The sequence below is a fragment of the Grammomys surdaster genome, unplaced genomic scaffold, assembly GCF_004785775.1.
Source record: "Grammomys surdaster isolate TR1022 unplaced genomic scaffold, NIH_TR_1.0 125896, whole genome shotgun sequence".
Taxonomy (NCBI): domain Eukaryota; kingdom Metazoa; phylum Chordata; class Mammalia; order Rodentia; family Muridae; genus Grammomys; species Grammomys surdaster.
The window spans coordinates 2,125,698-2,152,181 of record NW_021620720.1 but is presented as its reverse complement, the minus strand read 5'-3'; the positions used below and the strand labels follow the sequence as shown (position 1 = coordinate 2,152,181).

The 26,484-nt window shown below is 44.5% G+C and overlaps 1 protein-coding gene across 1 annotated transcript in view; it reads left to right on the top strand.

The window, feature by feature from the left end:
• Hacd3 (3-hydroxyacyl-CoA dehydratase 3) overlaps positions 1 to 25,773 on the top strand; it is a 32,307-nt gene extending 6,534 nt beyond the window's left edge. Inside the window, exons 2-11 of the mRNA XM_028752374.1 lie at positions 7,518 to 7,560; positions 10,241 to 10,314; positions 11,140 to 11,304; positions 12,774 to 12,825; positions 15,547 to 15,657; positions 18,122 to 18,249; positions 21,048 to 21,160; positions 22,425 to 22,531; positions 23,248 to 23,379; positions 25,368 to 25,773. Of these exons, the coding sequence (XP_028608207.1) occupies positions 7,518 to 7,560; positions 10,241 to 10,314; positions 11,140 to 11,304; positions 12,774 to 12,825; positions 15,547 to 15,657; positions 18,122 to 18,249; positions 21,048 to 21,160; positions 22,425 to 22,531; positions 23,248 to 23,379; positions 25,368 to 25,444 (1,002 nt within the window). The 3' untranslated portion in view covers positions 25,445 to 25,773. The remainder of the gene's footprint in view (positions 1 to 7,517; positions 7,561 to 10,240; positions 10,315 to 11,139; positions 11,305 to 12,773; positions 12,826 to 15,546; positions 15,658 to 18,121; positions 18,250 to 21,047; positions 21,161 to 22,424; positions 22,532 to 23,247; positions 23,380 to 25,367) is intronic.
• The last annotated feature ends 711 nt before the right edge of the window (positions 25,774 to 26,484 follow it).

The following is a 26,484-nucleotide window of genomic DNA, read 5'->3' as shown; positions in this document are numbered from 1 at the left end:
GAAGGAACCCAGGACAGGAACTCAAAGATGGCACGAACATAGAGGCGGGAGCTGATGCAGAGGTGATGGAGGAGTGCTGCTTACTGGATTGCTCATCATGGTTTGCTCAGCTTTTTTGTTATAGAACCCAGGACCACCAGCCCAAGGATGGCACCACCCACAATGGGTTGGGCCCTCTCCCATAGATCACTAATTAAGAAAATACACTCCAACCATATCTTATGGAGGTATTTTTTCAATGAGGTGTTCTTCTCTCAGATGATTCTAGCTTGTGTCAAGTTGACATAAAATTAACCAGCACTGTGGCTTACAACTATCTATAACTTCAGTTCCAAGGGATACAGTTCCTCTTCTGGCCTTTGCAGTCACTAAACATGCACATCATATACACACATACATGCAGGCAAAATATTCACATAAACATTTTTTTAAAAGAAGCCATTCTAGGACTGTGGGTGTTGCATGTGGTAGAGTGTCTACCCAGCATGTGCAAGGCTCTGGGTCCCATTTCTGGCGCTGTAAAAGTAACTTTTATTCACCAGATGTATTGTTATCTCTGAGGCTTACTGCTGAGTAAATTCACCCTTTCTAGTACTTTCCAAACTCTTGTCTGGCTGGTTCAACTCAGCTATTCTAACCCAAACTCCTCTCCAAGCTGACTGATTCAAACTGGCTTCTCTCAGCTTCTGACTGATTTGTTTTGCTTGGTCTCTGACTCTGGCAGTCTGTTCTAATCTTCTGGCTCCTTCTCATTCTCTGGCTCATTCTATCTTCACTTGCAACATGTCTTTGTAAAACTATCCTGGTTTTAAAAAAAATGCCTCTCTTTCTCTGCTCTTCTTGTGAGAGTTGGGCATATCCTATCTCTCACTCATTCTGTCAGATCTTTCTCTGATTCGTTACTTTGTCTGCTCCTCAATTAGATGTCAACTCTCAAACATGGGTGCTTCCTTCTACAAACTAACTTTACCTTTATTGTTGGAATTAAAGGTGTGTGCTAAGGGCATGTCTGTATTTCAGCCAGGGAGATTAAAGGTGAGTCATTCCAGCCAGGTCACACGCAGACGGAGAAGGTATTTGGATATGTTCCCTCGTCCTTGCCAGAACAGCCATGTTGCTGAATTAAAATTCTTCCACATGGCACTGGAAAAAAAAAAAAAGCCTTGTGAAATTACAGGACTATTGCAGGGAGAGAAGAGCTACTGGAAAATCCTTCCAAGGAAGGCAGCCGCTGATAAATTCAAGACACCAAGTGGGGTAAAGCTGGAGAAGAGTCTGGGCCGAGTCATTTTGGGTCTTCATGTTTTGGATTCTGCCTGCATAAGTCTTCATCTCTGGGGCTTCCTGCAGAACTGCTTCCTAGTTGAGGATAATTCTACAGAGGGGATGAGTGGCTCACTGAAAAGGCTCATTGTCAAATCTCCGGAGGAGACTCCAGAGCCGGGCAGCCCTTGAGGGCGCCTCTGCATTGCCTGGCACCAGGACTTCATGCAAGGTAGCTTTTTAACCACTCCAGACCACTTACTAAGCCCTAAAACAAATGAAAATACAGCTTTTTGTAGAGAGGAAAGAAAATGAAGAAACAACAGTATAACTCCTCTGGCTACATACCACACTGTGGACCTGATTTGACTCTCAGGATGCCAGTTTCTGACAGAAAACTGAGCGAAAACCAAAAGAATAGCAGCAGCAGCAACAACAGCAGCAGCAGCAGCAGGTTTGGAAGGCCCAGGCACTCTCCAGTTGGAAAGCAAGCAGGTGACAAGAACCAACAGAGGAGACAGAAAGAGTAGCCCAAGGCAGGAATCCAAAACTGTGTCCTAGAAGCTGGGAGAGAACATTTCAGAGGGATGTGGTCAACCGTGGCCAGTGCCTATGACAGGCTGAATAATCTGAGGTGGGCGTGTCTACTGGATTAAGTAGCATACAGGTTTTTGATGGTCTTAACTTGAGTGTGTCAGAGTGTGTGAGTGGAGGCTAGATCATACAGATAGAAACGTAAACTTAAGTGAACTAGGTATGGAGTGCTGTGGCAGAGTGCCTCCCTAGCATGGCCAAGACCCTGGGTTCAGTCATTCTTTTTTTTTTTTTTTTTTTGAGACAGGGTTTCTCTACGTAACAGCCCTGGCAGTCTTGGAACTCACTTTGTACACTTTGTAGACCTGACTGGCCTCAAACTCACAGAGATCCACCTGGCTCTGCCTCCCAAATGCTGAGATTAAAGGCATGTATCACCACCACTCGGTGAATTTTGGTTTCTTTAAAAACACAGAAATATAGTAAGAGTATGTTTTTGTTTTAATCTGAGGTGTGGGATACAGGGTGGCTCCACATTGTCCACAGCAGCTGACTATGATTTGCTTCATGCTGTAGCAAGGGTGTGATTTTGCCAGCTACAGATAGTTTCTGCAATTGTTCGATGTTTGGAATTCTGGGGACTTTCCAGAGGGTATATAAATGGTTGGGCTCCCGAGAAGCAGGGTGGGTTGTTGTTTGTTGTTGGTTACAGTTGGTTACAGTTTATTAAGTAGTCATAAGCAAAGAAGAAACAACTACAAGAAGAAATTAGATATCCTGAGGCTGAAGATCAAATTTGCTCCAAGGAACTTGAACCTCTCAGTAGCAGGAATTAGTCTAACAAGAACACCACCACCACATTTCTGACCCCTGACTCTATTCATGGATCTCTCTCCTCTCTGTTCATTTTTCTCTCTTATCTAGTGTTAGGGAGCTGAAAGGGTGGAAGAAAGAAGGACCCACCACAAGTAGTGAAGACCAGCTGCAACAATGTATCCAGACAATGTCTTCTAAATGACTCTTCCTAGGAAGGGAAGACAGGCTCCTTGTAGAAGTGGCTCCTTATCTCAAGTCTGTGCCAGAGAAAAGGCAGCCACCAGAGAGCGTAAGATCATGTCTGACCAGAAAGCGTAAAATCATGTCTGAAAGACACCAGGGCTGGTCTGAAAGGATTTTAACTGGCCGAGTTGTTGGCAATTTTAAATATTGAATAAGAATGACAGTAGATTTGGCAGATTGGATTTGAAAAGAAAATCTGAGCTAGGAATGTAGCTCTGTGTGAGAGTGTTTGACTAACATGTGGACTTGACCCTGGGTTCAATTCTCATTAACACTAAAGAAAGAAATAAACTTTAAAAAAAAAAGTAAAAGAGGAAATCCATGCCTTTTTCTCCAGAAATGAAAAATATAGTAACTTATGTGTAATGCTTCTGTCCAGGGAAGCCCATGTATTTGGAAGAGCTGGTTACCCAGCTAAACTCTGCCTAGTACACACTGAAATTCCATACTCCCTGAAGGAATGCTAGTATCTCATTATAAACCATATGGCAGGCACAGGTTAGGGAAGCCAGGTAGGTTTCCTGATGTCAGCCAAAGACTAATCTTGGAAGGCCCTCTTATAGGCCTGCACTATGTCAGAGGCTAGGAAAATGGGATAAGTTGCTTTAATTTCACTCCCTTGAACAATTACTGAGGCATTGGAGACGTAGAGCCAACATAACGGCTCCCTGCTATCAAGCAGTGTAAGTCAGTCCAGAGGATCAGAGAAGCTAACACAGTAATTACAGCACACTGCTGAGAGCACTGTGCAAAGATGGGTCAGGGAGGAGCTGCTGACTAAGTTGTTGGAGGTAAGGGGAGGGAGAGCGTTAATGTTGGATCTGGTTTTGAATATAAAGTAAGAGCTGATGTCCCACAGGCATCGAGGAGGAAAAAAGCAATGAGGTTGTGTGTTCTTCCGACTTAATGCTCAGAACAATCCTGAGACGTGGTTTTGTTCAACTCTTCCTCCCACGTGAGAGAGAGAGAGAATGTGTGTGTGTGCACGTGTGTGCACGTCCAGGGCACATGTTTAGAGGTCAGGAGACAACCCAAGGAGTTGATTCTCTCCTTCTACCATGTGGGTCCTGAGGATGAAACTCAGGTCTGTACTGTAAGTACTTCCCAGAGCCATCTCACTGGCCCATGGGTGGTCTTATTATTTTAAAAATTACAGTGATTGAAGGGTTGTGGATTTAAAGATGAATGAGAGAAACAAATAAAAATGATCAAGATATGAATCTAGGTCTAGTTGACTTCAAGGTTGTCCTTTGCTGCTTCCTCTAGCAGTGTGCTTTTCATAAGCAAAGGTTTATTCATTTTTTAGTGATTGTGCTAATCAGTCTTTCTGTTAAAAACAAAAATATCAACTAAAAATACCAGAAACTTTTCAGGGCTAGCTTGGTCTACACAGTTAGTTCTAGATCACCCAAGGCTCTGTGAGAGACCCTGTTCTCTCTCTCTCTCTCTCTCTCTCTCTCTCTCTCTCTCTCTCTCTCTCACACACACACACACACACACACACACACACACACACACGTGGGAGGGAGAGGGAGAGAAGGGGCAAAGGGAGATGGAGGGAGAGGGAGACTGGGAAGTCAGAAAAGGCTTTTGCCCTGAGAATGTTTGTTCAGCTAAGTGACCATGGACTTCAGTGCTGGCAGCCCAACAGGGTGTAGGGTATTAGAAATTAAGATCAGAGTTCAAAATCTCCCAGAGGCATGGCATGTAATTTCTTCCTTATAATCTGTCCTTTAGATCAAAACTCAAAATCCATCAAAGGTGTGGCATCTTTCCCCGCACTTACGTCAAGGTAACTAGAAGCAAACTCACCTTCTTCCCTAACTGTAGCTTTACAGTGAGGGCATCAGGCAAACCTTAAACCATGACTTCATGTTCAAGTGGTCATAGCTTGTGGGATCCTTCAGTCCTTGGTAGGAGAAGGCATAGTGGTGCATGTCTTTAACCCCAGCACTTGGGAGCCACAGGCAGGTGGATCTCTGTGAATTTGAGGTCAGCCTGGTCTTCCTGGTCAGCCAGGGCTACATAGACAGACAATAAACAGACAGACAGACACAGGCTGCTCCAGCTCTTAGTGTATCATTTAAAATAGGCAAATGTATCAGCTCATTTTGATACAGGTGTCACGGTACTAGGATGGACGTTCCATGCATCTATTAACACAGACTGCCTTATAAGTAAGTTACATGCTCTAAAATTATTACCACCACAGAGTCTCCTTTTTTTTTCCTTTTAATTTTGAATTTGTTTGTCATAAGCCTTTATTACTGGTGTTGATTCTTTTTTTTTTTTTGAGACAAGATTTCTCTGTGTAATAGCCTTGACTGTCTTGGAACTAGCTCTATAGATCAGGCTGGCTATTTAATTGTTTTATGTATATATGGTTTATGGTCTGTGTACCATGTGCTTGCCTGGCTCTTGAGGAGGCCAGAAAAGGGCATCATCTCTCTTGGAACTGGAGTTATGGATGGTTGTTAGTCACCATGTGGGTGCTGGGAATTGACCCAGGGTCCTTTGGAAGAACAGCTAGCACTTTTTAACCAGTGGGCCATTTCTTCAGCCCTGCATAAGCCTTTTTTTAAAACTGAAAGGTATCATTCTATGACCACCACTTTTGGAGAGGCTAAACCTAACACTCGCAGTGTTCAGCGGGGCAGGACCTGCCCTATTATGGCTGAGTTAGGACTTGAAATCTCTGGTTCACAAACATGGTTAGCCAACTACTTAGCTTGTAGTATGACCAGGTACGTTAGCCTTGTTTGGACATACCTATTTGAGGAGAGAAAAATCAGGCCACCCTATTTGACTCTAAAGCATCCCAGAACTGTATAGCTTCTTTCTATGACACGTATTATATTTACATAGGAACCTATTTCTTGGGCTGGGGAACACAGTTCAGTAGTAAAGAACACTCTCCTAGCATGCACAGGGCTCTGAGTTTGGTTTCTAATATGGTGAAAAACCAAATAAAACAAAAGATGTCTTTCTCTTACTAAGAACCTCTCACTCCCCAGAAATATGGCCCTTGGCCTTTTCAGTGGTGAACATGAGAACAGTCATCCATGCCATATTTTATGGAAGAGGGCTTTCTTCTGGGATAAATCTTTTCTCTATCTGTTTTGAAAATATAGAAACACCGGGCGGTGGTGGCACATGCCTTTAATCCCAGCACTTGGGAGGTAGAGACAGGTGGATTTCTGAGTTCGAGGCCAGCCTGGTCTACAGAGTGAGTTCCAGGACAGCCAGGACTATACAGAGAAACCCTGTCTCGAAAAGCTGAAAAAGAAAAAATAAAATATAGAAACGGAAGATGAGGGCCTAGTTCCCAGCACAGCTCCTATAAATGAGTTCTTGGGAGTGGGTCTGAAGTTAGGGTAGGTGTTGCTGTTCTTCCATAAATCTAGTGAGTCAAGGCAGGGTCTTCTTCGAGTCCTCAGCACTGGGGTCCATGTACAGATACTGGGGTTTAAGCTTCTGTCTTAGGTTCCACCACTGGGTCTGGGTCTGTGCCTTCTAATTTTCTGGAGATCTAGAGTACTGTATACTGAAGGTATTAGGGAGAATGGCCAGGGCACAGGAATGTGTATCTTGGTGTCCTGGTGTATAACTGCCTGTAGTCCTGTTTTTGGATGAGGTTTTAGTTCTGTCTGTCCTCCTGTCTCAGAGACTGTTCAGAGTCTGGCTCCTCTGTGTGAAACCTTTACTTCCACCCAGGAGGTTGTTCACCAAGCTTGCACCCTCCCCTTTTCTGGCTGCTCTTGGCTGTGCACAGGGCATGTAGGTGACCATTGAATTAGAGCACCCGCTCTCCAGGCTTCTCTCTGTCGTGGTGATTTCCTTTGGTGAGGGAAAGAGCACAGAGAGCTGAGCCCAGCAGAAAGACAGATGACACTGGAACAACATCACCTCTTGCACAGCCACCTAGAATTGTTGGTAGGAGGTGGACTTTTTTTTTTTTTTTTAAATCCAGTGGAAAAAATGTTTAGTTTTACTTCAGGCTGCTGAAGTGTGCATTAAAGCCATTTCTGGGGATAAATGAGAAATTTGGAAAATTTTGAACTTGATCCTCCTTTTCAGTTAGAAGTTGAGGGAGTCTGGAGCTGGAGGCTGCTAGAACCACAAAGTGATTTGTTGACTGTTGTGAGCCCAGCCCTGTCATAATTCTTGTCCTCTTCATTTTGGTACAAGGCTCTCACCCTGGTGACGGTGTTCTCAGCCATCAGTTCCCATGGCTCTTGTTCTGGTTTCGACTCGAATAACCCTTAACTGCCAGTCTTTGCTCTGCCTGCTTCCTTGCTACCTTCTCACAGGAAGTGAGTCATGTGTTCCACTGTGTGTGCAGGGATGCAGCTTTCGAGATCTGTCTGTTCCCTCCTTCACCTCACATAGCTCCTTGCCTGCCTAGCCGTCATCGTAATGGACTGATTCAGAGCCTGATCGTTCTTCAGAGTTAGAACATTTTAGAGTCCTTGGAGGAAGCAGCAGTCAGTGAGGTACCCATCGACACAGAAGCCTGCAGGGATGTGAACAGACGTCTTACTCTTAGCAGGGAGGCACAGGGTAGGAGGCCAGTCTCCAGGCGGAGGAGGGGAAGGAATTTCTGCTTTGTTATAATTTCTCCATATTGAAATGTCTCTTGTGTCCCTGGTCTCTTTTCACAGAACCCTGCCATCAGCATCACAGACAACACGCTGCATTTCAAAGGTCAGTGTCCGGGCAGATGCTCGGGGGCCCTCTGCAGAGATCAGAAGGCATGGTGACAGTTTCTCTTTTAAAAAAAAATTAAAAATAATTTTTATTCCTTCCTTCCTTCCTTCCTTCCTTCCTTCCTTCCTTCCTTCCTTCCTTTGTCTTCTTCCTTTCTTTCTTTCTTTTTTTCTTTCTTTCTTTCTTTCTTTCCTTCTTTCTTTCTTTCTATCATCTGTCTGTCTATCAGTCTACCTACCTACCTACCTGCCTACCTACCTACCTACCTATCTTACCTATTTAGTTTGTTTTTGAAACAGGCTCTTAGTATACACCTTGGGTGGCCTGGAACTCCCTATGTAGGCCAGGATGGCTTTAAACTCATAGAGATCTGCCTGCCTCTGCCTCCCAAGTGCTGAGATTAAGGGCATGTACCACCATACTTAGCAAACGTGTGTGTGTGTGTGTGTGTGTGTGTGTGTGTGTGTGTATTTAAAACTGTGTGTACATGTGTGTGTGTGTGTGTGTGGTATATATGTGTAGCCGTCCAGCAGCCATGGAAGAACTGATTTTACCAGAAAGTGGGGCTGGAAATGAAAAAAGGTAGGAGAGCAAGAGAAGAATGAAGCCAGGATAAAGTTCTGATCAAGGCTCCACATTTAATAATAAGCACAGCGTATATAAAGGGAAAAACCACAGAACCCATCCCCTGCTTCAGGTTGGAGTATGTTGTAGAGCAGGGTCAGCGCAGGCAGCCCAAACAGCTAAGTTCCCATGGGAACCTGCAACTGCAGCTAAGGCCGATGTCTCTGTCCAGGTCGATAAGACCTGTTGTGGCCAATGTTCAAGATCTACTTAGCCTGCTCAAGGCTGGGAAGGCCACATGTATGTATGTGTATGTATGACCACAAAGGCCAGACAAGTATGTCAGATTTTCTGGAACTGGAGTTACTTACTGTTGTGAAGAGACATGGGGGTCCTAAGAGAAGCAAGAGCTGTTTATACCTGAGCTGTTTCTCCATCTGCAATAGTTTTTTTGTTTTGTTTTGTTTTAATCAGAGTATTTGGAACATGTAGATGGCTCTCTCATAGTCACATATTTCCACAGATCAGTTTGCATCTGTGATCCAAGCTGAGATAGAACCGCTGACACAGTACACAGACATGCATGCAGGCACATACACATACACACACACACACAACACACACACACACACACACACACGAAGTATTTAAACCTTCAATTTGTCAAACAAACAAAAAAACAAACAAACCAGCAATTATAATGGAGACAAGGATGGATAATTACTACATGTGTGCTGAGGAAGGGGTGGGGGTGGGCATCAACCCCAGGGCCTCCCAAATGCCGAATGCGCGCCCCACCACCGAGCTGTATCCTTGACCCAGTGGAACATTGTCTTTCCTTTTTAAAAAGAATTTTTGAGACATGGTCTTGCTATGTAGTCCAGGATAGCCTCGCTCCACGTCTTGCCCCAGCCTTGTAAGGGCTGGATTATAGGCACGTGTCCACTATGCCCAGGTGAACATTTTTTGAGACTTTGCTGTTATGATGGTCTCTGATTCCAAGAATCTGGCCCATGTTTTCTCTGTAGCACCTCAGTAGGCTTCCTGCTGTGCTCAAGACACTGGGCCTGTGTTTACAGGCAGCCAATGGATGGGTCTCCTTTCTTTCTTGCCATTCTAGTTTTCTAGAGTTATTGTCTTTTTCCCCCCCCCTCCAAATGGCACATCAAGTAGCCCAGGCTGGCTTCAAACTTGCCATGTAGCTGAGGATGGCCTTTAACATCTGAACCTGCTGTCTTCACTTCTTCAGTGATGTGACTGAGTGTGTGAGCCAACCCTGGCTTCCTGGGTTATTGGAAAGTAGAATTTCTGTTTCACCCACGGTTCCATCCATCTCACAGGCGTAAGGATTCAGCCTATGAGCGGCTCCACTTTAAGGAATGTATGGTCTCAGGATACAGTAGCCATTCATACAGATATTAGGCAGGTTGTACTAAAACGGCCAGAGCAGGGAAGATAAACCCAGAGGGAACCAAGAGAAGACAACCGAGAATAGAGGGAAGGAGTGTCCTGGGGTAGTCTCTGGGTCTCGTGGTCACTGGCACTTGATTTGGATGGAGTGGCTACCTCAGGGATTGGTCCTCAGCTCAGCCCGTCCTCTGCCCTGCTGTCTTTGGGACTGCTAAAAGACAGGTTGGCTTCTACCTTCATTCTGTCCTTGGCTGGAAGGTTTTAGATTAGAGCCATCTTTGAGTTAATGTTCTTTCTCTCTCTCTCTTTCTCTTTCTCTCTCTCTCTCTCTCTCTCTCTCTCTCTCTCTCTCTCTTTCTCTCTCTCTCTCTCTCTCTTTTTTCTCTCTCTCTCCTAACCTTTTTCTCTCCCTACCTTTCTGTCTGTCTCCTCCTCCCTCCCCCTTCTCTGTCTTTGTTAGGACTTGAACCCAGGGCAATGTAAATAGTCCAACACAGACCATCAGTAATCATACAGAGTTCAAGTTTGCACATAGTTTGGCTTATCCAGCTGTTGAGTAGCTCTGCCCTCATGCTCCCATGCTCCCACACTTTTGCTGGGAATTGTTAACTTTTGCCTTCTTTCCCAAAGCACTGTAGCAGGCTGGGTTTGGGGTGGCCTTGCTGTGCTCAGATTCACAAAATTCACATTGTTTTATTTGCAGCTCAGGGACACGGTGCCAAAGGAGACAATGTCTATGAATTTCACCTGGAGTTCTTAGACCTTGTGAAGCCAGAGGTATGTTATCTGCTTTCTTGTAACCTTTCCACTTTAAGAAGTGTGTACTAGTAGTTAAGTGACATAAGGACAGAATCTGAAGATGAACAAAGGGGAGTGATACTGTTGCATTTGGAACAGATACTGTTGCATTTGGAACAGATGCTGTTGTATGTTGCTGTCAAGGAGTGGGAATGCCGGAGAGCCAGAGCACCAGAGCTGCATCTGGGCTTGGCCAGTACTTGTGATATGAACTTCCATTTTTTTCCCTCATGTGTTAGATAAAGGCTCAGATGAAATCTCTAGCTCTCTTCCAGTTCTGGTATTCTCTTATTTTAGTGACAGGAGAGGAGAGTCAGGTGATAGCTGTTGAGGCCCTCACTGTAAGGTTTTTATGAGACTCAATCACTGTGTCAGTAAGGATCACAGGGAGCAGAAAGGATGAAGGACTCAAAAAAAAAAAAAAGGGATTAAAAAAAATGCTTGGAGCAGAGAGGCAGTTTCCTTCTTTTAGCCTCAGGAAGTTGATGATTTGGTTCATACCTCTTGCCTGGTGGCTTGAGTCTATGAATCTTCTTGTGCAGGAGCTTGTTCAGTGGTGGCCCTGGCGTGGGTGCTGAGAACATGGGCATAGGGTTTCCCATGGAGGCAGAGTGAAAAGCCAGAAACAGACACTGCTGTTCTTTCCAGTAGCCCTGGGTCGAGAATGTTCTCCACGTATCATGGCTTGTAGAAGCAGAGATGGAAGAGGAGGAAACACCCATGCAGCTTCTCTGTGAAGCCACACCAGCACAGTGCAGTCAGTGCAGGGCAAGAGTTCTAACTCTGTCTCCTGGTTTCTCTCAGCCGGCGTACAGGCTGACCCAGAGGCAGGTGAATATCACAGTCCAGAAGAAGGGGAGTCATTGGTGGGAGAGGCTCACCAAGCAGGAGAAGCGCCCACTGTTTTTGGCCCCTGACTTTGATCGCTGGCTGGATGAATCTGATGCGGAAATGGAGCTGAGAGCCAAGGTGAGTGAGCGGGCGGGCGGGCGGGCGGGCCCTCATTACAGAAGAGGAACTCTCGGGGGTTTGATAGAGTGGGGGTGCATTACACACCGACCCGGAGGCTTGGCACATGTGTGTAGAGAACTCATCATGTAAGTGTGGTCGGCTGCTTCACTCGGGGTTCATATGTTGTTACCTCAGGGCCAGGCTAAGGTGATGGGGTCTCAGGAAGGGTAGAGTACCTTCTTATCACATGCTGAAGATAGAGTCAAAAGCCGAAGCACTGTTGACACAAAGCTTGGCCTGATGGCCAAGTATTTATGTGGTCCTCTCCCCACCCCACTGTGCTCTCTGGAAGGAAGTCTACACAGGCCACACTTTCAGAGTAGGGAGTTTTGTTTCCATGTCATTTGTTTGGAAATTTTCTGCATGAGAAATTCACCTGTTCTCTCCCCTTTCCTTATTCAGTCATTTCCATTGTTTCATGCTTAGGGTTATAATCTCACAGTGTTTCTGTGGCTCACACCATCCCAGCTGTGGCCATCGGAGAGGGTTATAATCTCACACTGTTTCTGTGGCTCATACCATCCCAGCTGTGGCCATCGGAGAGGATTATAATCTCACACTGTTCCTGTGGCTCACACCATCCCAGCTGTGGCCATCGGAGAGGATTATAATCTCACACTGTTTCTGTGGCTCACACCATCCCAGCTGTGGCCATCGGAGAGGATTATAATCTCACACTGTTTCTGTGGCTCACACCATCCCAGCTGTGGCCATCGGAGACTCCTTCCCTTGTCTTAGTACATCTTCCAAAACCCTTCACCACACTTGCATATCCTTTGCTTCAGTTCTAGAAGAACCATTTCTTTAAGGAGCTATTTTTTTTTTTTTTAAATTTTATGTGTGTTGGTATTTTGTCTATATGTAGGTCTGTGCCCACAGAGACCAGAAGAGGGCATCAGATGTGGGTGCTGGAAATAAACTTGGGTCCTCTGGAAGAGCAACCAGTGCTCTTAACCACTAAGACATCTCTCCAGCCCAAGCTATCTTATTTTTGGAGAGTGTTATTAGCACCCAGATCAGCTGACAGTGAGGAAATACAGGTGTGCATACTCACACATACAGATACTGAGAAGTATACCTTTATGTGTCTGTCTGTATAGTAAGCTATCCATAAGTTTACACTGGCTGTGATTTTAGCTTCTGGAAAAAAAACAAACCCACAGCTTATACTAGGTAGGTAGCATCTGGAATAGCTTTTCCCACCCTAAGCTACCGCTGTGTTTGGTGCTATAACAAGCTCTAAGAGTACAAAATCGCCCCAGGGAGTCTGGTAGCCTTTGGTTGAGATATTACACTCAGTGCTCAGGTGGCAATCTGCAACAGTCTCTGAACACAATGGGAAGAGGCAGCCTGAGGGGGTCAGGTCATGCTCCCAGCGCCTGGGAATTCTAACTTGTATCCTTGAAAATTTTCTGTCTAAATTCTAGGAGGAAGAACGCCTAAATAAACTCAGACTAGAAAGCGAAGGCTCCCCTGAAAGTAAGTGGCTGAGGTGGTTACCAGTTAAGCAGTGATGGGCCGGGGTGATGCGGCATGGCGGAGAGTGGGGATGTCGCCCTGACGCAAGCTTGGATGAGTTTATGCTTAGTTTTAAGCTATGAACACCACACTAAAGCCTTGTCCTTTCTTTCTGTTTGGGACTAGCCTTGTCTGAGTAAACCAAGGCTAGTGCAGCAGAAGAGAACCTTGGCCTTATGGCCGGGCTGAGGGCAGATGGCACTTACCTTGTGTAGGCAGTAGAGGTGTGCGTGGACTAAGGCCACACCCCTTCAGCCTGGCTCTTTTCCCACTTGATGTCTGAAGGGCCACAGTGGAAAGCGTTCTGCATGTGTGTCTGTTCCACGTGCCTGTGGGGTGCTCTAGGAGAACAGGAGAGAGTGTTGTAGCCCCTGAGATGAGTTACTCCCAGTTGCTAGCTGCCATGCAGGTGCTGGGGCCCGAACCAGGGTCCTCTGCAAGAGTATCCAGTGGTCTTGACCACTGAGCTGGCTCTTTAGCCTCTATTCAGAGTTTTTAAGCTTTATTTATTATTATGATTACTATTATTATTTGAGACAAGGTCTCTTGGGTGGCCTGGAATTCAATATGTAGTCCAGGCTGGCTTCAAACATGCAGAGATCAGTCTGCCTCTGCCTCCTGAGTACTGGGATTAAAGATGTGTGTCACCCTGCTCAGCTCTTCAGAATTTTAGAAAAAAATTCATTTAAACTAACCAAATGCTTATTAAAAAGAATGTCTATAAGTGAGTATACAAGGTTCGTGGTGATGGCGCTTAAGTCTCGCAGCTGCCTGTTACACACATGGCCTGGGGAAGCACTGGAGTAACTCTAGGTATGGAGCTGAGTGAGTCAAGTGTGAGCACCTTAAAAACTGACGTTCCAGTGGCAGGGTCACGCAGGGCTCTGGAAACTCACATGTGAAGTACAGAACGAGGTGAGGTGCATGCTGAATCAGACCTTTGCAGGGGCAGCATTTGGCATGCCATAAGGAAAGAAGGAAAGAGATAGCTTTAGAGAGGTGGTTTCTAAATTGTGTTTTCTGGTTTCCAGAAATGCTTTGAAGGGGTACATATTGCAAGAAGCTCCACCTTAATTAACATAGATCTTGTGTTTTACACATTTAAGATCCTGAGTGTGTGTGTGTCGTGCTGTTGTGCTCTAACTTGTTTTTAAAAAGCTTGAGTGACCATGGATTTAGCGAAATTATCTTACAAGAATAAAAGCCTAGTCTCTAAAGGGATTAGTGGAGGCAAAGACCCATGCAAGGAGCCGCCTCGGCGAAGAAAATGCCTGCACAGACCTGAACTGAGTCTGTGGAACCCACACAAAGGTGCAAGGAGAACACTGACGTCAGAGGATTGACGTCACAAACATGTGACCTCCACACTGAGCCACAGCACATGCCCCTGCCTCCTCACAACAATGGCAATAGTGATGATGATGTTGATGATGATGATAGTTTGTTTTGTATTTAACTTTGGTGACAAGGTCTCACAAAATTGCCTTTGGCTGGCCTGGAACTCACTACATAGACCAGCCTGGCTTCAAACTCACAGATATCCTCCTGCCTCTGCCTCCACAGTGCTGGGCACCAACATGACTGGCCTAATAATAAAGTTGTGTTTTTAAAGGCTACCTTTGATATTTACATTAACTTTTTTTTAGTGTTTTAAACTTGATACAGTAAAAAAAAAATCTTAAAGCATATGGATTTTAGACAAGGCTTTAAACTGTTTTTTCAAAATTCATAGTTTCCTGATGATAGAGTTCTTCATGCTTTTTGCATTATGAAGAAGTTTGATTAAGTGTGTTACATATAGTGTCTTTTGGCCCTATGAGAGGGGCTGTTTTTTGTTTGATGATACTATTGTGGTCTGGGCATCAGCCAAGCGTTGATGAGAGTATTGGTGACACAGTTGTCCTGGAGTCTCTGCCCGAGACTGTCCTTTCTGTCCTTTCTTTTCCCCTCTCTTGTGAGGGGGCTGTAAAGCCAACCCCTTTCTGTTGACAGAATGCGTGTCCACTTCTTCCTGCCTCTGGCTGTGTCCTCATCCTGCTCATGTCTAGAGGCACAGCCCAGACCCTGCCTTGTCTGCATAGACCTGAAGACTGCCTGTTTCTCCAGGCTAATGTCTTTTTTCAGAAGACATTCTCTGTCTCCCTCTGGCTTGTGCTGCGGCTTTCCAGCCCGTCGTCAACTCTTAGGAGGCTGCTGTGCTGTCACTGTCCTAGTGTCCTCATTGTGCCCGCACAGTGGCTGGTACACTGTGTTCAGACAGAACTGGCTACATGAGTATGTGACGTATGTGACCAAATTGTTTTTTGTTTTTGTTTTCATTTACTCTTCCTATTATGTGAGCTAGTTTGACCTACATGATCTTAAAAAAGCAAAAAACAGAAACAAAACAAACAAATCAAAAACAAAACCAAAAAAAGCCCCCAAAATCCCAGAGAAGAGGAATTACGTTACCTAGAACAGAAGCTATAGAGAAATATATTTCCCTATATCCATTGCCAGGGGTGGAGTTTAACTGAAGGGAAGTATATTTCCCTATATCCATTGCCAGGGGTGGAGTTTCTCTCCTGAGCTAGCCAAGGCTGTGAAAGGAAGCTGGTGAACACACAGGATTAGCGCTGTCTAGTTCCAGGCCCCCCCTCCAGGGTTGCGCTAAGCAGCTCACTGCCCTGCTTTGCTTCACAGCTCTCACAAACCTGAGGAAAGGGTACCTCTTCATGTACAACCTTGTGCAGCTCCTCGGCTTCTCCTGGATCTTTGTCAACCTCACAGTGCGGTTCTTCATTTTGGGAAAAGGTAAGAGATTTCATCTACCTCAGTTGACATGGTTCTCTCTGCCTTGGACGTGAACAGGCACCTGCCCTTCCTGCCCTTCCTCATGCTTCCATGACACTCATTTCCCAGTTCCTGGAGGAACAGGCTGACCTGAGCCAGCCTCGAGGTTTCGCTTCTGCGGATGTGTCTTAAGGAAACAAGAACTATAGGCGAAGTTTCTGTAGATGTGACATGCAGCATTAAGTTACAGACTCCTCATGCGTCTTCATCAGTGAGGACTTTGTGTGGAATAGTCACTAGTGTGGTAGTGTGGAGCGTATGAAGAGTATAACAGTAGCATAAATGACACTTATGAGGCGAAAATTAATATCTAACTTGCTTTTTCCCTGTTTGATCATAGCAGCTTGCAAACGAGCACTCTCAAAAAGGCTAGAGAGAATACAGTTTTCCAGAGGTCTGAATGCAGGTCAGTTGACAGTTCAGTTTCTTTTTGCAGAGTAGGTATGGGGGAAATACAATTATAATAGAAAATGTAAACTGTGAAAAAAATGAACTCTTGTGGAGTGTCCTGCTATCTGACCCTGGAGGCCATGCATGGAGCTGTTTAGTGGGGAGTCTGTGTTTACATGCCTGACACTGGACTCGGTAGCACAGCAGCAGGCCCAGAGAGTCACATGCCTGAGGGCTCACAGTCAACTGTGACCAGCAGCCTCCATGAGAGAATGGAGGACTCTCAGGTGCAGTTACTCTCTGTGATGGCTTTATCATCATGGAAGAAAACAGGGACCTTCAGATACCTTAACCCCCGCCTTGTTCAACCTAAGATGGTAGGTGGAGGCCAACTGTTTTTGATAAGTCTGCTGGCTGTAGGACTGGCAAGATGGCTCAGAAGGTAAGGGTGCTTGCTGCCAAGCCCCAAAATCTAGCTCCACCACCCACATGGTGGGAGGAGAGAACTAACGCCCCAAATTGTCCTCTGACAACCACATGCATACCATGGTATGCGTGCAGCCACACATGTACACATGCATACTAAATGTCATAAAGCATTTAAAGACATTAAGGTTAAAAGTGATTCAGTCCAAAAGCTGTCCAGTGAAACAGGCCTGTTGGCTAATTGGTGATCAAGTTTCAACTGTAATTTATATTTTCAATGGACCCTCTTAACTGAGCATTTAGATTACAAATACATCGATAATGATTGTGTCTGCCAGTGGCTTTCTTTGTTCTTTGTTTTCTTTTTTGTCACTGGTGTTCCATTTTGGTTCCATTGGGAACATTTGGAGATGTGTGTCGCTGTCTCAGTGATTCAGAGGTGCTGCTTGTATTCAGTAGGCAGGGGCTGTGAATCCCCCACTTTCTCCAGATTGCAGGACAGAGGATGGTCCTGCCTAGAATGTCAGTGGAGCCTGCTCGGGAAGTACTGGAAGGAAAAATGCAGAAACAGCGTGTGCAGGCAGGGCTGGTGAGGACGGAACAACTGAGGCCATGTGTGAGCCTCATGTGGCCATTTTGAAATTTTATCAAAGAATTTACTGAAACAGTCTGTACTCTTAGATATTTAGACCATTTGTACTGTTATGCACTTAGAAATGTTTCAAAGGGCAGCCTTGTATTAATAAGGCCTTTAAAAATTGTTAACCTCTTTTTAGTTAGGATAGAGTCTCAAAATTATAAGACTTATTAGTCCTAAAGGTACGAACACTGTTAAGGATTTTGAATCTGATTCTAAGAAGTTTTATTATTCGGGGCTGGAGAAATGGCTCAGTGGTAAGAACACTGGCTGTTCTTCCAGAGGACTTGGGTTTGATTCCCAGCAGCCACATCGTACAGATGTCTGTAAGTCCTGTTCCAGGTAACCAGATGCATGTTCTCTGGTTTCCCATGGCAGCAGGCATTTAAATGGTGCATAGACACACATGCAGGCCAGACCACCAGACTCAGTAAAAAATAGTTGTAGTAGTTGTAGTAGTAGTAGTAGTGAACCTTTAATTTTTAAAAGTGTGTGTGCATGTACGCATATGTGCAAATGAGTGTTAGGTGCCCTTGGAGACCAGAAGAGGGAGTTGGTTCTGCGGGAGTTGGAGTTATAAGTGGTTGGGAGCTGCCTGGTATGGGTGCTGGGGGTGCTGGGTACCAAACTCAGGTTCTCTTTCAGAGAAATATGTGCATCTCACTGCTGAGTTGTCTCTATAACCTTCCTACAATTGAATTTTATTCAATACTTTTTATCTTTATGTGATTGAATATTTGATTGCTCATATGCTATAGATGATAAAGATTAGCTTTAAATTAGAAGATTAGATTAGCTTTAAATTAGTCCTTCTGGGCGTCCTGACGCCTGTCCCGGCTCAGGGAAGGAATGCGGACCTGACTGTGTGTCTGTTTTCTTTCCCAAGTTCTCTTCCTGTTAGGTGTGATCTAGGTGGAGAAGCTGCCTCTGCTAGATCACGTGGACTGACCGTCATGTATGCTTGTGCCCTAGAGTCCTTCTATGACACGTTCCACACTGTGGCTGACATGATGTATTTCTGCCAGATGCTGGCACTAGTGGAAACCCTCAACGCTGCGATTGGGGTCACGAATTCCCCAGTGCTGCCTTCTCTCATCCAGGTATGGAAGGGAAGGTGTGAGAACAGGGAACGAGAGATTTCAGTATGTATCCAGTGGGTAGGTCATAATGTGCCAGATTTTAGTTATTAAACATACTTATTTGCATAGGCTAACACTAGATTGTTTCAGCCTGTAGGGAAGTTTTATTTTTTTCATTTTAATGAGTTAGGGTCTTCTCTAGTACTGGCTGTCCTAAAATTTGCTCTGTAGACCAGTCTATCCTCAAACTCAGAGATCTTCCTTCCTCTGCCTCCCAAGTGCAGGGACTAAAGTCGTGCACCACTATGCCTGGCCTTGAAGGAAAAAAAAATTAAAGAGTGAGTTCTAGGATGGCCAGAGCTGTAGGAAAACCCTGCCTTGGGGAAAAAAGAAAGACATTTCTTTAGTTGTGAACCTGCACGATTTTTACCATGTTTTTCTTTTCCATTCAGTTAGTAACAGGCATCTAGGTTGCTTGAATTTGTTCTTATTATAAGTAGGGCTAAGTTTTTTTTTTCCCTTTCTTTTTTTTAAAAAAAACAAAGCTTTACAATCTTAGCATATTCCAAAAACACTTTGATTGGAGCTGAATTTATCAGTAAATATGAGAATGTCCTTATAATACTGAGTTTTACAATTAAATAAAACTAGGTCTTATACTTTCTGTTCTTTGTGTTCCTTCCTGTATTATATGTTGTCCACTAATTTTCTCTTCAGCTTTGTCTAACATACTTTAAAAATGATGATGCATTGATGTTTGATCACTATATTTTCATTAATAGAATTTCTACTTCCCTCCTTTCAAATCTGCTTCTCCTTTTTTTACTTTCTTACTTCCTGCCCAGGTAGCCAAGCTCTCTTTAAACATGAACACTTTGGGTTTTTTGTTTTGTTTTGAGACAGGGTTTCTCTGTGTAGCCCTGCCTGTCCTGGAACTCTCTATGTAGACCAGGCTGTCTTGAACTCAGAGATCCACCTGCCTCTGCCAAAGGTGTGTGTCACCACTGATACCTGGCATAGTAAGGGAAATTTTGATAAACGCTACAACATGGGGGATCCTAGGTACATTGTGCTAACGGAAATGAACCAGCCACTGAAAGACAAATGCTGTATCATCGTTTCCTTACGTGATGTGTTTAGAATAGTCAGAAACAAGAGACAGAATGTAGAATGGTAGTTGCCAAAGGCTGGGGGACTGGAGGGCTCCCTTTTGGAGTCACGGTGTTAGTGTTACAAGGTAAGTTATGGAGCTGGTCTGCAGTGGTGGTTGTACAACATTGCATATGTATTTGATACAACAACATTGTATGTTATTACTGTAAGGCCAGGTGTAGTGGCACATAACTTCAGTCTCAGCACTCAGGACTCAGAGACAGGTGGATCTCTGTGAATTCCAGGCCAGCCAGGACTACAGAGCATAACCTTGTCTCAAGGAAGGAAAAAAAAGAGGTTACATTATGTTACAATGTAAAGAAACGGCTGGCTGGCATTGGTGGTGTGTTCTTGTCCTACAGCTGCTCTGGCCTGGAGTGTGGGTTAGTTTAATAAATACCAAAGCAAGTTACAGAGTAATCCATACCCCATGAGTTCTAAACAGCTACGAGTGCTGGAGAGGTGGCTTAAGAGTCAAGAGAACTTGAGTTTGGTTTCCAATACCCACGTTAGGTGGCTCTCAACCACCTGTAACTCCAGCTCTAGAGTACTGAATGCTGCCTTCTGGTCACCATAGCCATCCACATACAAGCGGCACATATACATATATACATAAAAATCTTAAAAAATTCCATGAAATAGCATGTTCTGTAGGTCCCATGTACCAGCACTAGGCTGTGTAGACAGGCAGTGGAATGATGAGCACAGGACAGTATTACATATAGTACACCAGTCACTGTGTCTGTTGCTTTTTTACTTACTGTGGGCTGTGGAGGCACCGACAATCATTGGCAGTATCCTTTATATTATGCTCGTGTGCATGTATGTGTGCTTTCGATACTGGAGAAACAGAAGATAATAACTCAGTGTTATAAAGGATCTACTAAACTTGCTTAGGATATACTAAGTTACTCAGAGCAGGAATGACTACATTAGCATGAGTAACTACAGGAATGCTCCTGGTTCTCTTATCAGGAAGACCATGATTCCTCCAGGCAGGCAGGATGACCCTGGGTAACAGCTGTCTGGTAAAGCAGCCCTTGTCTGTTTGGAGGCAACTATGATAATATTTTTACATTGGATATCTCTCTATTTGTCCAAACAACCAATTCTTGAGATTTCTGTCTCTGTGAAACATGTTTATATGCTCAAAATGTCACCTGGGTCCCTAAAACTATGTAAGCTGACAGGGTTTCTATTCAGGCTGGTTCTCTTGTGCATTAGCCAGAACCTAAGAACCATTTGTACTTGTATTAAAGGCTTTTCCCTTATTAAACTCTAAGTGGTGGAGTGATTTCTCACTGGGAAGGCATATTCTATATCACTTTAATGTACATGTTATGTAGATACACATGCAGAAAAGTACCCATTTATCTAGAAAGACTGGTTTGTAACAAGGGACCATGAAATGACTCAGTGGGTAAAAACTCTAAGCCTGACAACCTTAGTTCAATTCCTGCAACTCAAGAGGTAGGAGAGAACAGACTCCGGCAAGTTCGTCATGGCACAGTTCCTTCTACCCACACGCTCACACTAAACATTTATAGACTAGAGAAAGAAGCATTTGTATGTGTATGCATGTGCTATGGGTATGCAGACAGATAGGTATGTGCACACAGATATATAAAATATTTACATTTTCCCACTCTTTTGTATCTTTTTAATAGTTTCTTGGAAGAAATTTTATTCTGTTTCTCATTTTCGGCACCATGGAAGAAATGCAAAACAAAGCTGTGGTTTTCTTTGTGTTTTATTCATGGAGTGCAATTGAAATTTTCAGGTGGGTACAACTGCTTGCCTGTCTCTGAAGTGTATGTTGTTGCTTTGTCTGGCTGTTTCATTTGGCTTAGGACAGGGATTACGCATGTGAGGGTTCTAACTCTTATCAGTGTGCTTGGCAGTGGTACAGGGATGACACATGTGAGGGTTCTAACTCTATCAGTGTGCTTGGCAGTGGTAGGACAGACCGTTTTAAAGTACTGACTAGAGCCCAGACTGTAGGAACCAAAGAGAGCAAAGAAGGAAAGACCCATCTCACTGCAGACTCAGGGTCTCACTGTTGTGTTATAAAGACCCAAGGCCCATCAGGAGGGAAGGAAGTAGTTGAAAAGTCTGGAGGAAGATGAGGTTGAAGCAGCAATCCAGGCTGGATGGGTTAGTTAAGAGAGCTTTCCTAAGGGCACGGTAAGCGGCTCTTACTAAAGAGCACTCTCATCTTGAGCGTAGCTTATCTTTTTTTTTTTTTTTCTCACTCTAAGGGGCTAAGGCAGGAGGTTTACCATGAATTTGCAGTCAGCCTGACCTACACACTGAGACTCTCAGAAACAAGACAAAAATATATCCAGTTAAGCAGTGTTCCTTCTCTAACCCCTCATCTGCACTGTCTGCTCTTTTCCACTGTGTCATGCGCAGCAGGGCTTCCTCAGTTCTAGGTGTATAGAGTGACAGTTTGACAGGGTTCCCGGTGCAGTGGGTCAAAGCAGTGATACCTAGGTCTGTACCCTTCGGCATGCTGGATACAAAGATTTGAAACAGATTCAAGGTCTTTGACGATAACATTTTGGGAAGAAATTAATTTCTTGTGATTTTTTTTAAATTTTCTTTCTCATTTTTGAGACAAGGTCTCATGTAGCCTTGGCTGCTCTTGAACTCAGAGATCTTACTGCCTCTACCTCCTCTGTGATGAGACTTAAAGGCATGCGCTACCATGCCCAGTGTGATGTCTCTTTAAGACTGAGCATTTCTGATTCTAGATTAGAGACCTTTTATATAATTTTATAGAATCGTTCACTTACCCAGAGGCGGTTTAGCGTCTCTGTCTATAGGAACATAGATGAGAGCCAGGAATAAAGCCAGTTAGGCTCTATGCATCCAGCATGTAGCTGAGCAAAGAGGGCTCCTTGAAGAATACACTGAGCCTGCAGCAGCATTCACTGCCTTTGTGAAATGGGATGGGGTCTGACAGCAGTTTGTGAATAGCTGACCCAGGACCGCAGTCTGTTGTGAAGCTATGCGGCTGTTATTTTGACCTCTGTCCGCCATAGGTACCCCTTCTACATGCTCTCCTGCATCGACGTGGACTGGAAGGTGCTCACATGGCTTCGCTACACCATGTGGATTCCCTTATACCCCCTGGGATGTTTGTCAGAAGGTATGTTTAGAAACTTTAGGTTCATAGTATAGCTCTCAGGGGTGCCCATGTGGCTAAGAAGCTGGTTTTCTGTCTGCCAGCCTTGTCTAATCAATGTGGTATGAAGACCTCAGGGATTTCTTCCTGATGGCCCCTTTCCATACTTTTTGTATGACTCTTCCAGAGACGTGGGTCTCACTGCATAAGGCTTGGAAGCTGCGTGCTTCTGCGCTGCATGCTCTTTATTTACACGCTGTTTTTAATATTCCAAAGAGGGTTTTTTGTTTTGTTTTTTTGTTTTTTTGTTTTTTTTTGGTTTTTCGAGGCAGTGTTTCTCTGTGCAGCCCTGGCTGTCCTGGAACTCACACTGTAGACCAGGCTGGCCTCGAACTCAGAAATCCGCCTGCCTCTGCCTCCCAAGTGCTGGGATTAAAGGTGTGCACCACCACTGCCCATCTCCAAAGAGAGATCTTATTAGTAACTTTATTTTATTATGACAACCACCTAGTGAGTAGATGAGACAGGGATTCCCCCACTCCCGTTTTCTAGGTGAGGAGACAAGCCCCGTGCTGGGCTTTGCTCACCAGTCTACTGACAGCTGACAGACAACGGGAGAAGTCTGGGGAGCTTTCTGTACAATGGGGGAGGAAACCTCTCTGCAGCCTCAGGCTGGAGCTGGGAGGCCTGAGGTGCTGTAGGCTGATGTGTTCCATTTGCTTCTCACTGTCTATTTTCAGCTGTGGCAGTGATCCAGTCCATCCCAGTCTTCAATGAATCAGGAAGGTTCAGTTTTACTCTACCATATCCAGTGAAGATGAAAGTCAGATTTTCCTTCTTCCTTCAAGTTTATCTTGTAATGTTATTTTTAGGTAAGTACTAGTCATGTGTCCACCTCTCGTCATGGCGTAGACATGACAGCTAAGTGGTTCAGGTGTAGCATCCTTCTGGAAGAGTGGCCAGGGAAAGGTCTTACCTGTGCAGACAGACCCAGTAGGAGAGTATGCTGCATATGGACAGCTTCCTCTCAGGTCTACAGTAGCTGGATTGTGCCTGTGGTGTCAGTGGGAGTCTGTCACATGTGTGGAAAGTGAGGGAATATCATACATTATCTCCTGATGAGCCGCTAAGAGCTCTTCTAACAGCTGCAGGGGATGAGAACTGCTGCCTGCATTCTAACCCGCCTGGGGGCTACGGAGGAAGTAGAGCTATGGCAAAGGAAGGAGGGAGGTGATGATAGCCTCTGAGCACTCTGCTGATCATGACCACCTTAGTAACTACGGTTTGTATCAAACACAAGTTCTAGATTAATTCATAAAAGCTCAGAACTAACGGGAACAAGAGGTAAACTTTAATTACCTGACTTAAGGACCCCTTTAAGTGTCAGTGTTTAGATCATGTGTCTGACTCTGTAGATTTAAATAAACATAGCTGTGTTGCTGGCAACAGCCGGTTGAGCCACTGCCGGTGTGTTAGTTCCCTTGGTGTGTACCATATTTATCAAGACTTAGCAGCCGATAACAAGAATTGTTACCAGTTTCTGGCAACCAGCAAGTGGCCTAGGAGGTGCTTTTGGTCCCAGGTCTCATAGACTTTCCGTCAGAAGGCTGCTAGGACTGCGCGTCTGTAGATCTGGCCTTCTTGATAGGCCAGTGCATTAGTTCTGAACTCACTCTTGTTGCTGCCACAGACTCCGTCCAAGTGGCTGCTCCTGACATGACTAAGAGTTAGACAACTAGAGGCCACAGCACTTTCTGTAGCACTTAACAGCAGAAGTGCAAGCCATTATTCAGACTGGCAAAGCTCAGTGCAAGAGAAGGGAGGAAGGGATCAGTAATGAACATCTTAGAGGTTGCCACCCCGAACAGCAAGATGAACAGTACAAATATCCTGAGAGTCAAAAAGCCTAGTGATCTCTATCATTTAGTGTGGGAGATTATACCACACTGGAGGTCCTCAGAACTATTAAAAAAGTTAGAATCCTGTGTGGTGGCTCATATTTGTAATCAGAGCAGCAGGGAGACAGGCTGGAGGACTGCCTAAAGTTCAAGGCAACAGAGTAAGGCCCTGTCCCCAGGAAAAGTGGAAATTTCTTTTTTTTTTTTTCTCTCTCTCTTTCTAAAAGTGGAAATTTCTTAATATGCACTGACCCTGCTACCTGTCTTTCTGTTAGTGTTGCTTAATTGAAAGTTATGTGAATGTTATTACTCAAAATGGAGTCAGTCCAAAATTCACAATTTGGGGTCTTAACCAGGTAGTATATGTTCGTAGGTCAAGGAATTTTTTATGCACATTCTTTCACAGTAAGTCTGTGAAGTGTTTTTACCCCTGTTGTACAACAGAAGGGACCGAGGTGAGGCTAAGCTACAGAACTTACTGGTTAAGTAGAATTGAAACATGTATCCGAAATCTTGTTTCCTCACATACTGCATTGTACTATGTGTTCTTGACTAGCCTTCCAGCTCTGATTTGGGCAGTCATTAAATGTATATGGGCGAGAAAACAGGCAAAAAACTCTTGAACTTAATCATCAATGTACGGTGAACTGTATTGATGACCATATCAATATTAAAATGTGTTAAAACATGAGACAGACAGCCAGATGAACAGATTAATAGGCATGAGATAAATAAAGTATGATAGAAAGTTAGATCCAGAAGCTGGTCACTAGACAGGATTATCTTTGTCTAAACCTTCATAAGAGACCATGAGCAATGAGGCCGCAGGCCCTGGGGCAGCACTGCTATGGGTTGAGCTGTATCTGAGCAGTAGATTCAGTGCTTCGAGGCCTGGATCCAGACAGCAGATCCCTCCCCTTCCCTGTCACAAGGACATCTCTAATCCATTGTTTCTCCCCCAGGGTTATATATTAATTTTCGTCACCTTTATAAACAGCGAAGACGGCGGTATGGACAAAAGAAGAAAAAACTCCACTAAAGATAAATTTGGTAGCTTCATTTGAGCTGAATCTATGATTCTTACTGTTTTACTTCTTGTACTGATGTAAGGGTTTGTTTGTTTTATTTTTTAAAGTAAGGCCATCTCTTTTTCCCAGTAACATTCCTGAGTCTACTGTCTATCTTAGTGTTGTACTTGCATGACATGGCTATCAGGTATCTGACAAGTTCATTCCTGTGTATTAATGCAAAGGTGGCCCTCCTCCTGTCTGTGCTCTTCCCTACAGGCACTGTCTTCACAGTTAGGGCTTGGTCTTTCTGCTACTGCTTGTGAAAACAGAAAAAACAAGACTACATTTTCCCACTGCAGATTGTCAAAAGTGACCGTGACCCACTATATTTTATAACCAAGCTGACACTTGTGTAGTGGGATAGCACTGACTTTTTGAAAACTAGGTAAACACGGTCATTGACATTTTTTGAGTCAAAGCAGGGCTGGAGAACACTTCATATTTGATGTCTTTTGGCTAAAGACATTCATTACTATAGCACTTACCAGGCATCGAAGAGGCAGAGTGATATAGAGAAAGCAGTCAGAACCTGGGAACACCATGGCTACTTGATTCCTAGCTAAGTCAGAACTGCCTGCAACACTGGAGAAAGGGGGGGGCATTACTTGTACTACAGAGATTATAAGTTCCAAAGGTGATGGCTGCAGGGGTCAGAAGGGAAGAGATGCAGGAGCCAGGCAGGAATCATGATGCCTGTGGCAATCGCAAACAAAGTAGGCCAGACATACCTACAAGCTGTCTTGGGCTGCACACAGACACACAGTCAATGTAATTCTTGGGGCTAGCTCAATCTATTTACTTGTGTATTTCTCTGAGTGATGGGTGAGACTACTTTTTTGAACTGTTTTTTCCTTGTTATTAGATTTTTTTTCTTCTTTTTTTTGTTTTTCAAGATAGGTTTTTTTTCTGTGTAGCTTTGGCTCTCCTAGAACTCACTCTGTAGACCAGGCTGGCCTTGAACACAGAGATCCGCCTGCCTCTGCCTCCCAAGTGCTGGGATTAAAAGCAA